The sequence below is a fragment of the Sinocyclocheilus anshuiensis genome, unplaced genomic scaffold (genome assembly GCF_001515605.1).
Source record: "Sinocyclocheilus anshuiensis isolate Anshui unplaced genomic scaffold, SAMN03320099.WGS_v1.1 scaffold278, whole genome shotgun sequence".
Classification (NCBI taxonomy): domain Eukaryota; kingdom Metazoa; phylum Chordata; class Actinopteri; order Cypriniformes; family Cyprinidae; genus Sinocyclocheilus; species Sinocyclocheilus anshuiensis.
Window position 1 is genome coordinate 1,677,781 of NW_015546072.1, and position 13,639 is coordinate 1,691,419.

Genomic DNA, 13,639 nt, shown 5'->3' on the forward strand with positions numbered 1-13,639 from the left:
CCAGTGCATTGATGTATTTTTCATTTATTGTTTTAAATAACACACTTTTTCTTTTTTTGAACAGCATTCGTACAATACTAAAACACTGATGGAACAATGGTGATCCACTAGGTGGCAGTACAATCACATCGCAAACGTTTTTCAACAGCAAGCGTATGGAGCTTAACTTCTCTAACAAGACACTATATTTCATAAATAATTTAAGTATAAACATTGAGCAGTCACTCTTTACAAAAACAATGTTCACAACAAAAGTAAGAGATCACAAGATCAAATGCGAAATGCGAAAACACAGGATGACGGCTTTCCATTGCAGCTAATTCATTGCACTGATGCCTTGTTCTGGTATTTAAGAGGAAAAAAAATCCCACTGTACACTGATTTAGGTCAATTGGCCAATCAAATGATCCTGTTTCAGATTTGGCCAATTCACTGCCTGCGAAACTCCCAGTGTTCCAAATACAATCGATTACACTCGTCACAGTATTGTAGCAGCTCTTCAGCACTGGCAGTAGTTAAACAATGGCGTCTCTACAGTAGCGAGTCTTGGTATTGAAACGTGCGTATCAGGAGTGTCGGCATGGCTTCCGTAGCAGTTGGACAGTAAGGCCCAGAAGGTATACAATTCGATTTCATCAAATGAATTGTGTGTCCATCAGGCCAAATGCCACACTCAAAGCAAATAGAGACACAAGTGTTTCTGAATATCCTTCATTTGCTTTGAAAGCTCTCTGAATGAAATAACTGCTGATGTACAGTCAGCAAAAGAACCACAGCTCAAGTTGCACTTCTGGCTGACGAAATAACTGTTAAAATGCTTGCTGGGCCAAACAAATTCGGATTTGAGTTGATTTATGGCACTGGCTTGCGAAACATGACAATACCACACCATCGTTTTTGGCAAAATAAAACGTATAGGGAAGCCCACAGTACCTCTGGCAAAAGATCTGATATGTGTGTTGCGTCTGCCTCATATCTTTGGTCAAGGATAAAACAAGGACTTGTGGGAATTTAACACTTTGAACATATAGTCAATATTTGTTTGGCAAAGTGACAAAGCTAATAAATGTAATCTTGCAAGAAGCCATTCTAGAAGATGCTACAAGTCCGACTAGGAATGAGACATGGCCCACTTTAGCACTTACGCAACATCCATTTTCCGGTTCGCTCACTGACTATGAAATTAGATGAAACTTTTAGCATCAATATTTTGGTGTCTCTAAAACCCAAATGAAAAAAATACTATAGTAATTTATAGTAAATACTATAGTGTTTTTGAACCATACTATAGTAAAGTACTTGAATTAATTTGTTGTGGTAATTCTATAGTTGCTGTGGTAATATAACAACTATAGTAATATAAACAAATTACCCAATACTGTTCTAAGTTTATATTTTATATTATACTACAATGCACTACAGTTTACTGTAGTAAAAACTAAAGTATACTACAGTATATCAGTTCACTGTAGTTAATACTACAGTATGCTGTAGCATTCATGAAAAAGTGTTGTAAATACTATAATATATACAGTATAATACACTTTACTATAGTATGGTTCAAAAACACTACAGTATTTACTATAAATTACTATAGTATTTTTTCATTAACGCACTCTTCAGGATTGATGTTTTGTGTCGTACATTAGGTAGACTTTGTACCAAACTAAAATTCTGATTGTCATTTATAAAATGGGCTGAAATTCCAATACCCAACAATGCCCATGCTCAACGACAGAAAAATTCCCATCTGAATTTCTGACTTAAGTGCACTTCAACCTACGTTTGCTCCGCTCGCCTGAATTCTTCACTTTGTTTTTGCTGATCAACGTGACTCCACAGCTGAGTACCAGAACTAAAAATACAAATAAAGTGAAAGTCTAGTCAACATGATCCTTCTTTAAACCTCTAGCACACAATCAATCACTACGCCAGCCACATTGTGAAATATGTTTAACACAGTTCTACAGAGCAAGATGGTGAGGTAAGTAACCTTTGTATAGAGACCTACAGAAATGTAACAAAGAAAAAGCACAGAGTGTTATATTATTGAGCACTGGTTCCGTGGAACACTGTTTTCTAGTTGCAAAAAACTAAAAACTAAAATAAAAATAAAGTGCTTCCATTAAGATTTCCTCTCCTGAGGACAAAAAACATGAAATCTCTAAAAATTAACTCACAAAAATCTACAATATTCAGCTCTCTTGAAAACATGACTTACACAAAATGTAGTCTAATGAAGGTTCGTATTCTAACAGTCATTCTCCGTACAGACAGTATATACAATACTTTTTACAGTCTGGTTTTCTTCTTCGAAACAGTTATCAAAACACTGTACACATTATAAAAGCACAGTGATGAGGAAGCCGGTTAGCAGTGCATTGAGGAGCAATGAAAACGGCCTCAGCCCAGTGGCCGAGTTAGGAAAAATATGCCAGTGCTCCCTCTTGGGGTGCAGAGTCTCCATGTCCTTCAGGGCATTGTAGGCGGCAGTGGTGAAGTTCGCATCTCCTGTGGTGAGCAGGTCAAACACGCAGGAGTGGAAATAGATGTCCTTAACCTCCAACTGCTCCCTGCACTTCCTGGAGGCGCTTTCGAGGGTGAAGAGCCCTCTCTGGGCTTCGACCCTCGCCTGCTGCTGAAAGCTGGCTTGTTGGAGGCCCAGCATGGGCAGTTGAAGACGTCCCTCTTGGTCGATGCGTTCTGACGTGGGACAACCGTTCATGCAAAGCTGCAGGTCCTGCGTTTCGTCGAAGGCCATGGCGAGCTCTTCCGGCATTCGCACGGCTAGCGTCAGGTAACAGCCCTGTTGGCGTACGATGATGGTGACACCAATGTACGCGGCGTGGATCTCTACGTGCCGACCTGGTGACTTCTCCAGGATCCAGATGCTGCGGGTCTCGCTATCACCCCCGCTAATGGTGCCGTCCACAAAAGCAGCTGGAAGGTCGTCTGTTACGGCCTGGTAGACCTTCTGGTCCGTGCATTCTTGGTATGGTTTGAAGATTATTGTGACCTTAAAAGAAGCACAGAGAGCATAGTTAAAAACTCCAATATTCACTAAAAACATTCAAGTTGACATAAAATGGATATTCACCATATCTATTTTCTAAATGCATGTTATTGATCTAATTGTGATGATTCATTCATGCATATGTTTCCATTTTCTTTTTTTTACCTTGTACTTTTTAAATCAAATTGTGACAACTAGATCTTCTGGTGAAATAACAGACTGCTGGACTTGACTGCTGGACTGCTTGAGTTTTTTGATAATCTGTTTCACTCTAATATATCAAAGTTCAGAAGAAAAGATCAGGTGTTACTTCTATTTATTGCAGCTTTGACGGTAAAGAGCAAATATTCTGCACCAAGAGCTGAGAATAGCTGATTTGCTTTTTATGACCAATATCAATATGGATACACTTTTTTTTCTTATTGTTTTCCTTTTTTTTTAACATAAAAAACTAAACTATCAAAAGATTATAACAATAAAAACATGCATTAATACTGTTATTAAGACCCACCAAAAGGTGCCCCCTCCCCCAAATAAAAACTGATTAAATGTAAAAGTTATTAGTTCTTTTTTAGACTTGTAATAACAAATGGGAATTGCCAAAATAATGACTGTTTTCAAACTGGTTTCCTGAACATTCTCCATATCTGCCGTTAGCTGGACAAATTGATAGTCTCGCCACAAACACATACCATTGGTTGAGTCAATGTTGCTCTGTTGGTCCGGTCAACAAACAGAGGAATGTTTTGATAGCACCACAGTGTTAGTTTTTGGAGCAATCAACCTACAAATGGCCTTTTTACTCTCTGCATATTAGACTGGGATAGGAGAATGTTTATTAATGCTGAAAATAATAACACAATTCACCTGTAAAGGACAAAAGCGGTTTTATGCCCGGGACTAAAAATTAGAATTACTTTATCGTGGTAAAACAAGAAGATCTGTATACGGCAGTTGTTTAGAATATCACATGTATTTACAGATCCGCAAACCCTTTCGCCCCTGTAAGTGTTAACCATAAAATGCAGCCAGTATACAGTCCTTATACTGTGAAAGACTTGTGGGAAGCAAAAGCACTGGCTAACAAGAAGTGTGGTTTTACATTAGCGGCGGATGAATAGCAGCTTTGTACACAGGACAAGGATGAAAAATTATGACCAGTTGGCCATAAGGTGAGGCAGCTGAAAAGGCCTCAGTTAAGCAGTGTGTGCTAATAATTACTTGCAAATGTTTAATAATGGCTCCCCACCTTCAAGGTCAAGGGGTCAAATGAGAGGTAATTAGCATCAGCGGCCAAACTTAGCATTTGAAGCCACATCTGTCCATTGATGAGCTCAACTGTTTAAACTTGAGAAGGAAAAGCAAGTATCTGACGAATGCAGTCTGCTCAGGCTGTAATATTCACAAGCTTCCAGCTACTTCAGGTTATAAAAATCTGTAAACATGATCGCCAGCAGTCAATATTCTGCATCAGCATATTTGAAATGGGTCTGAAATGGGTGTGTATAAGCGGGTTTGTTTTGAGTGTTTGACTATAAGCCCCAAACTAGGAGAAATGAAGACAGAGGCTTCTTTCAAAGTGACCTTATTATGGGTCACGCCACAGCGCAGGCTTCATTCAGTCATTAATGATATTAGCATTTCACAGACACGTTGGTCACAAGTGTAAGTCATAAGACTAGAGCTGTTTGCTTTGTTTAACTTGCACCTGTGAATATTTGGTCAAAGTTGAAAGTTGTAAGTCTTATCTGCTTTCTGCAGCTCTTTCTGATAATCTTATCCATATAGTCTTATATATAGAGACATCATACACTTCAAACAAAGATAAAAACAAAGCAACATTGCACAATGTGACAACATTTTTAAATTTTTATTAGAAACAAAAAAGAAAAACTTCAATTTCAAATGTCTAGGATCAAATTCGGCTAAAAAGTTTCAAGCTCTGAAATAACAATGAACAATACATTTCCAGGATCTGTTTGACTTGGTTAATGCTAATTTCTAGCATTATGAAAAATACGAATATGTTTTTACCATTTAAATTTGTATAAATTAACATTTTGAATTAATGTGAATTAATGAATAGAAAATTATCAAATTAACCTCGATTAATAAATTCTGTAAAGAAAACATGATTTATTGTTAGTTCAAAGTTTATGAACCAGTGTTATTTTCATATTATTCATATACTATTTTAATATTTATTCCTATTTTAATATCTTTTATTTTCATATATTTTCAGTTTCAATTTGTTATGTGTTTTTGCCATTTTTTTAGTTTGTTTTTACTTAGTTTTACTTATATTTCAGTTTAGTTTTATTCATTTTCAGTTAGTTGTCAAGGCAACATTTTTAATTTTCGGTTTAGTTTTTTAAGTTTGAGTTTTATTTCAGCTTTATTTCAATTAACGAAAACTATTTTTAATAGTTTTAGTTAACAATACCAACAGTGTGTCAAAGTACTCAGTAGTTCAACGGAAAACTACACATTTTAACATAAAACACATGTGGTTCCAATCCAAAGCTTATGATTTTTTCTCTTCTATGGAACACAAAAGAAGATTTTTGAAAAAATGTTTTTGCTCATACCATGAAAGTAAGTGGGGCACAATGTTACTTTTAATTTTGATTTTAGTTTTAGTTTTAGTTAACATTAACAACACTGTAATGAACTAAATTATAAAGTGATGTCCTACAAACCTTTAATTTTAATTTTTTTATTTTTTGCAACATATGCTGCATGTCTGAGACACTTCTGACAAACTAATCAACTTTTTCCAAATAAATCAGCAAACAATTCTCCACATTAAAAAAGACAAAATAATTCTATAATAAATAAGAAAACAACTCACCTTATTGGTTGCTGTGGCACTGGATCCGTATACCACTGGAACATTTGTGACCTGCACTGACAGGTAATTGTTATCAATAAGGGGCCATGCCCCTTCAACCTTACAGGTCTGAAAATGGTCTTTGAAAGTCCTAAGATGAGGGTCCCCAAACAGGCCACAGAACAGGTAGGTTGGTCGTGGGTGCTCTGGAGCCCCAGTCCCTGTTCCGGGCCATGATGCTTGGTGATGGCGGCTGTGATAGTTGCATGGCTCAATGGGGATGACGGGATGGGTAGACGACGTGGGCCCGTCTTTGGAGCAGTTCCTCTGGATCATGAGGTCACTGATGCCCAGCACGGTAGAGTGGAAGACCAGGTTTCCCCTGCAGCTCTTGGATGTGCGCTGGGTGCAGGCGGAATAGGCTCGCAGCGCCTTGCAGAACTCAGTATCAAAGCCATCCAGTGAAGGGTTAAGATGGGAAGTGAAAGAGACGAAGTCAGTGGTGCACTTCTGGATACGGCACTGTGGAGTCTGGACCTGGCTCTCACCTGAGAAACGACACAAAGAATCTTCATTTCAGAAAACCAACTTGAAAAAATATTATAAATCATTCTAATCATACTTCAATCATGACAACTCTCGGAACATTTTAGCATGGTGATGGATATGACAATGTTAATGTATTTGGTCTTGGCGGAACAGATCTGCTATGCTGCTGCTGAATTGCTGCTGCTGTTGGTTATTGCTGTAGTTGTAGATTATTGCTGCTGCTGCAAGCAAGTACAGGATCTTGCTACTGCCAATGCATATGGCGATACGGTGCCATGAGTATTTAAGACATACTGCTGCTGCACAAATAGCATATAAAATAACCCCGTAGCAGATCTATACAGGTGGAGCTGGGGAAGGTGGATGGTTTCAGAGAACTCTGAAAGCGCGCTGCAGGAATCTCAAGTGAATGCTAGCCAGCCATATAAATGCAAGGCAGTACGCTCATTGGCTGCATATGCAGCCTGAACCAATCAGCTGCCAAGTTGTTTAACTCTCTGAATATCATCAGTTACGTTAACACCCCGTCAGAATGCGCCATCTAGAGTTTCATGACTGAACTATATATATATATATATATATATAATGATCAACCTGAATACACCTCTTCAATGATGAGTGTTTTTAATTTCATTTGAATATTTTTTTTTTAAAAGTCATCATGATACAACTGTCCTGATACCATAATAAAGAAAAAAAAAAAAAAGAGTTCAAAATGTAATTCTTAAAATAAAATTCTTATTAAATGGTTTGACATGCTATTTTATTATTATTTCTTTAAAAAACAATGAAGGACATTAAAGCAGTTTTGATATAATATTATTTATATTTGAAATAACTGCTTATCAGAGCATTTAAAGGCACAATATGTAATTTTCGCCGCTAGAGGGCGCGTATTCAAAATAAACAAAGAGACAAAGGCATAGTTTGATGACGCCGTGACTGAGTGTGGAATCATGGGAGTTGTCGTCTTCATACCCACAACCGATGCAATCCAATGGGACTCGGACAGAAATCATGTTCATGGATGAGCTAATGATTTATTAATGTAGTAGAATGAAGCAGGGTGAGGCTGAAAGCCGTCGAAGCGAAACGAGGCCGCTGAACGAGCGTGACACACGGCTCGAAAGCAGCAGAGCTTTTATTATGCCACAGTCGACCGCTTCCGCTCCTTCCGGTCGTGCGTATGTGGGGAAAAAAAAGCAGTGCTGTTTTATCATACTAGATACATTTAAAAGTTCTGTTATAATGCTACTCTGTGCGGTCGTCACCGGTCTATTAAAACCACAACATATTAAAGCTTCTTTGGTGTTTCCATGTTTTCTACAAAACAAAACCGGAAATCGAGGGGTTATGACGTCATTGGCAGGCGACACAATGACACTATGGACACGGTACGTGTCACTAGTTAATATTGCTTATTTCTCTGGATTTAAACATTCTTCGAAACATTAGGGATAATGCAAGTACACAAGTCAGCAAAATATATATCACTGTTCTAGTGGTTTTTGGATATTTTAATAAAAAAATCTTACATATTGTGCCTTTAACTAATAAAGTTGTGTGGTACAAGCAAATTGCATCAAAAAAAGGGTAATTATATCATAGAAAGGATCCATGACTGCCTCAAGGTCAATAAACCCCTTAAAATATCAGACAATTTGGGTTTTTTAATGACAGTTAGTTCAGATTGTAAAATATCGTCATAAAAGTATATGATATTTTTATGAATTCATGATATTTATAAAAATACACTTTACCTTAAAATTATATTTAAAAAACCTTTTGTGTACACTCGTATGTATTCACATTGCAAGAAAAAAATATGTCATGACTTTTTACTTGATTGTTATACCACATAACATTTAAAACTGAAAAAATTATTGAAAATGGTACAAAAGTGTTTTAAAACCATATGAAACCAACAGGAATTCAAAGAGAACATTTGCCATATATTTTAAACTAGACATTTAAAAGAATACTGACTTAACCAGTTGAACACATAAACTATGAACAAAGGAGCACAAATACTCTAACATCCATTGTTGTTACTCATGTCATAAACCAGTTTAAACTGCTTAACCATAATAAGGTGTGCTAGTGGACTGTGCGTTTCCTCACGGCGTGACTCCATGTGTGTTTTATATTATGGTCTCGAAACATTAACAGTCGGCTCAACAAGGGTGTGAAACCTCCTGTTATCTACAAAGGAGAATGCTTATGGCCGCAATAAAATCAAATAAAACGGCACTTCAGATGAGAAAAAGAGCACAGGAGGCTTTTCTGGCCAAAAAAAGCCAGTACATGTGCTTGTAAGCACAAAAGAGTCACGGCATGCAAACTACATGCAACTATTTACCTCAAAGCGTCATTAGGGTGTGGCCATAGTGTAGCAATTAAAAATGTTTTCTTTGAATACTACTTCACTTGGAGTCGACCCAATTAACACTTTTATGGTTTTATACACACTTGTTGTCGAAAATACACTCAAGATCTTGTCGTCACGTCATGCGCCGCCCCCATTTAGCCACCAATGACACGGCACACGCAGAACAACATCAGCCTCCACACTGCATCACTTAGAGTCTTAATGCCTCACTTTTGAGTGCAGCCCAATTGCATTAGCTCAGAGAGAGGCCGTCCTAATCTGATATCAGCTGCAGCCTCTCCATTAACACGCTTGTGATGACTCTATCTTACACAGTCAGGGCCACCCATTTCAGCCTGCCATGCCAATAACGCCGACCGCAGTGGACTCAAATGCATCTGATTTGATTATCAGATGACGCGGAGTGCTGAAGTGGATCGGCCGATCCGCGTTGCGCTGCAGTCGGCGCTGGAGGAGAAGGAGGCATGACAAAGCACGGGCTAGATTGGGTTTCAGTAACACGCTGTAAGACAATACGGTAGCCTGGCTGAAGCCATGTTGATGTTGTGCTAGAAAGACATTGGCTGGAAGGGAGAAGAAAAAGGCAGTCCCCGCTCCCATCCACCTCCCGCTGTGTTTTATCAGGCAAGGCTCCAGTGACATCTGTACCAGAACAAAAAAACTCAAATACTTGGCAAGGCATGCAAGACAAAGCCATCTCCGGCACATTCCCATTTATAGTCCGAGCGGATGCTCGAAGCAGATGCGCACCAAGTAATATCCAAGGACCAACAAACAGCCGTTTGCTCCAAAATAAAGAATCGTGACCCTGGTAAATGGGCAAGGGTATGAAACCACAAAGGCTGTGCTGCGAACGTAACTGCATTAGGTAGGTATGTCCTACATATCACAGAGAAACAGAGAGGCTTTTCATGGAGCCCATATTTGAGCTAGTCATCCATCGAATGCATGTGCCTCCATTGTTTCTCTCAGCAGCGTGGCGTGAGGTGTTGGGAAGGCTTTCTGTTTTTAAATCTATGATATTTAGTGAGGAACAGGGTGGTATCTGGGTGGAAACTACACATTTCGGTGCATGAAGTAAAGCGACAAATCTGCCACCCGTCCATAATCGAATTCACAGCAATCCTGGACATGAGTTGTTTTTGCAGGTCGCTTGTTGAAACTCGTCACCTGACAATCCCCTTAAAACCTGGTGCAACTGAATTCCCAGTCATACCCTCAAAAAGAGCAGAATAGATTGATTTTCCTTATATCCTTCTGACTACATCTTCTGTGCAAAACACTTGCGAGGAATGTCTTAGGGGACCCCCAGTTGGGGGCAGCAGATCCTAAGCTAGTACTGGCAGATTAGGGGGGAGGGGGGAGGAATCACACTTTGTGTTAGAATGTCTCAGTGTCCTGACAAATGTTGAACCTAAACACTGATATGCCAGAAATCTTTTAAAGGGGTTTAATGTAAGGCAAATCCTAAAATATCCACAAACCTAAAGAAATAAATATTTTTATACTTAATAAATCTATAATATCAAAAACTAAACATCAGACAAACAAAATATTAAATTATTAAAACAATTTTAGAGTGCATATTATTCCTCTAAAGAACACAAAGGCACCGTAAATCTTAGGATGGATAAAACACAAAGTTGGTTTCACAGGTTCAGTTCCTTTCTGCGATCCTGCTGCTGGGGTGATCCGTCTCGTTTTGAGCACAGTGAACACCCTTGTTGCTATTAAGTCGTTGGAAATATTTTCTCAGGGTGGCCTGCCGTTTGAGCAGCCATTCTCAGCTGTAGAGGGGCCCAAAGAGTGTGTGCAGAGTGAAATTTCAAGATGTGGAATTTGGCCAGGGCAGAGAGGTCAACAGGCCCACGCCTTCTCCAGGAGTCAACGTGAATATCTGGAGAAAGCAGTGGGGTTTACAAGACTCAATGTCTAAATGACATCTCCAGCCTTAAATGTTGAGCACATACTGTGTTGCACTGAACTTTGGAATCTGGTTTAATATGCTGGTTTGTCAGCCTTTAAATTTTGTTCTTATCTGTAACGTCAAGCTTTTCATAACCTTACTATACAGCATAAGACAAATAAAAAATAAATCATGGTGCAGTAATTGTATTAGTAAGATTTATCTCAGTAAACCACAAAAGCATCTATTTAAAAGTTTTAAAAGGCACCTTTTTACAGGTAGTCTGTAAAATCATACAATTATTAAACAATAAAGCACTATTCCAGACACGAGAAAAGACAGAGAGAGAAAGAGAACAAAAAAAAAAGAATCTGAACAGCTGCAACTGTCTCTCGCTTCTGCCAAGATTATAATCCAATCAAATACCACCGAGGGGTAGATGTATATTTGGGACTAAACCAATTGAGAGACGATACAGCCAAATTTTTAAAAATGTAATAGCCAAAAATGAAATCAAAGAACAGCAAGCATGCAGTTGCTAAAAAATTACTGTTTTGTATGCATGTTCTCTTAAATACTACATTCCTTATTTAAACATTATTTCCTTATCAAATGAAACATTCAAACTATATCGCAGATCTCTATATATTATATTACAACTTATAGTACTCTATATAGTATATTGCCACTGAAAAGAAAGCCAACATGTGCAGCTGTCGAAAACTGAAGCCAATCAAGAGCATGAAAGGGACAGACACTTGGAATGGTCACACTAAGTAAATTTCATGCTCAATATAAAATACTAATAATTTTATGGAACATTTTGCTTATTTCTTCTATAATGATGTTTAAAAATAAAAAAAAAAATAAAATAAAAATATACATTTAGGTTGTGCCATATCTATTTGTTTTCTCTCGTTGAAGAATAGCAAAGTGCGTAATGCCTGACTGCCCGGGGTCCATGTTAAATTAATTATGAAGGTGTGACTGCTCAATGGACACCCAGCAGCATTCCATATCCTCTTAATTCACATTGGCATTAACACAGTCTACAGCCAGGACACCCAAAGTGGAGCACTTGACAAGGTGCCAAGTGAAAACAGGGCACCAAATGTGTAGTATTCACAGTGTCCTTCTCAGAAGCCAACCCAATTTCAACAAAATCATTTATGACTGTCCAAACTGGTCAATGGCACCAAAACAACTGGAATTAGTAAAGAAATACATAAATAAACAAACAAATATTTTTGCTTACTATAACTGAGGAGTACTTTAATTCTTTTTTAACATTTACCAATATCGCAAAACCCTAAATAAATAATAAAACAGATCAAAAGCTAGATGGATGTGAACAACTGATCACCACCTTATTGCAACTGACAGCATGCTGCCTGCCATCACAAAAACAAAAGCAAACAACAAATAAAACCGAATCAAACAATCACCCGTGAATACGAATCGAAATTAATTAATATTATGATCACTCATAAATATTTAATTTCCTTTGCAAAGCAACCAATCCAGTCAAGCGTAAGAGGGACGCGTAGATCAATGCACTACATTTATTGGAAATAAAGCTACAATAACTGTGCAAGAAGACACGGATGAAGGACACTGCCTCAGACTGTAAAACTGTCACATAAAGAACTAGAATCCACTTTTTTTGTGAGGATATATATGTATATCAACCAGCACTATCATAATATAGCACGTAAATCCAATTCTATATTTATACAAGCGAGAATTAAACATCCCCTCAAGACAAAAACTACTTTTTAAAGGTGTTTAATATACGTTTAAAACTTGTTTACGTTCAATGAATCATGCATAAAGTGTTAAGACAGTGTTTACCTATGTGAGTGAGAGAGGAGAGGGTGCACAGCACTAGTAGATGCAGTAGCGGAGAGATGAGGCGCTCAGCCCCGGGGTAGTACGATCCTGCTCTCCCCATACCCATCCATCCATCCAGAGAGACTCAAGAGTACTCCACGGATCAAGAGATCGGGCCTCGCTTCTCCGAACTTCACGTATCGTAGGGATGCGTAACTCTCTTAAGACGCGACTACTTTTAGGTAACACAAACTGTACGTAAGAGAATCAAAGTAGTGATTTTGGCAAGCCCGATCCAAAACACTTCTTCCTGGAGCACGGGAGAAAAGTGCTATATAATTTGTATTCGGTGAAGACAATCAGTCCGAAACAATTCTGTTAACGTGCTAAAATTAATCTGCGCCCCGCAATCGCCCGATTCATGTTGCCTACACATCAGATTTCTCCGCCACAAGGAAATCTAGCCCCGTCTTTCCCCAATGATCGATAGTGAACCAACCTAACCCAGATTTAGCGGAAACCCCGCCCACACATACACACAAACCCCGCCCCCTAAACCACACACCCCCGGCAAAAGCTCTCACTTTCAGCAGGGAGAAAATAGATGCAGTGGTCCTGAGGTGTTTTTTTTGTTTTGTTTCTTTCATATTTTTGAGAATAAAACAAAGCTGGCTATCAGGACAAAATACTATCAACATCCCAAACACTGATTATTTATTAAGGAGGTTCATACTTACATACATAGCCTACATATACAGTATCAGTAGATCAGTGGAAATAGTGATCAGTGGCTATATGGAAACCTGTAGCAGTTAACAAAAATGTAAACCCCCGAGGGGGCAATCGGTGCTGTGCACGAGAGTGAGCCGCTGTAGGATGATGTTATTTCATTAACATTGTCTGATTCAGGTGCCCGTGCTCTCCTGGGATCAGCCCAGCAAAAGCAGGAAATGTCTGAGGAGGGCAAAGAAGCTGAGGCTGAGCCTTCCCAATCCTCTTCCCTACTCAGGGAACCATGGTTACACAAGTAACCTGAGACGTTTTTGATACATGGTTAATTTTTCAGCCGTGCAAAAGAATGCACAATTCTTTACAATAAACCATTCAATTCAAGACTGTGAA

General features: G+C 38.5%; 1 protein-coding gene across 1 annotated transcript; it reads right to left on the bottom strand.

Annotated features, from left to right (window-relative positions):
* Window positions 1-1,566: 1,566 nt before the first annotated feature.
* On the bottom strand, window positions 1,567-13,003 carry LOC107699736 (RGM domain family member B-like). The gene is made up of 3 exons (XM_016501081.1): window positions 12,539-13,003; window positions 5,865-6,391; window positions 1,567-3,016 (listed from the first exon to the last, which is right to left on the bottom strand). Exons 1-3 carry the CDS (start codon window positions 12,642-12,644, stop codon window positions 2,342-2,344), a joined length of 1,308 nt encoding a protein of 435 aa, XP_016356567.1. The 5' UTR covers window positions 12,645-13,003; the 3' UTR covers window positions 1,567-2,341.
* Window positions 13,004-13,639: the final 636 nt, after the last annotated feature.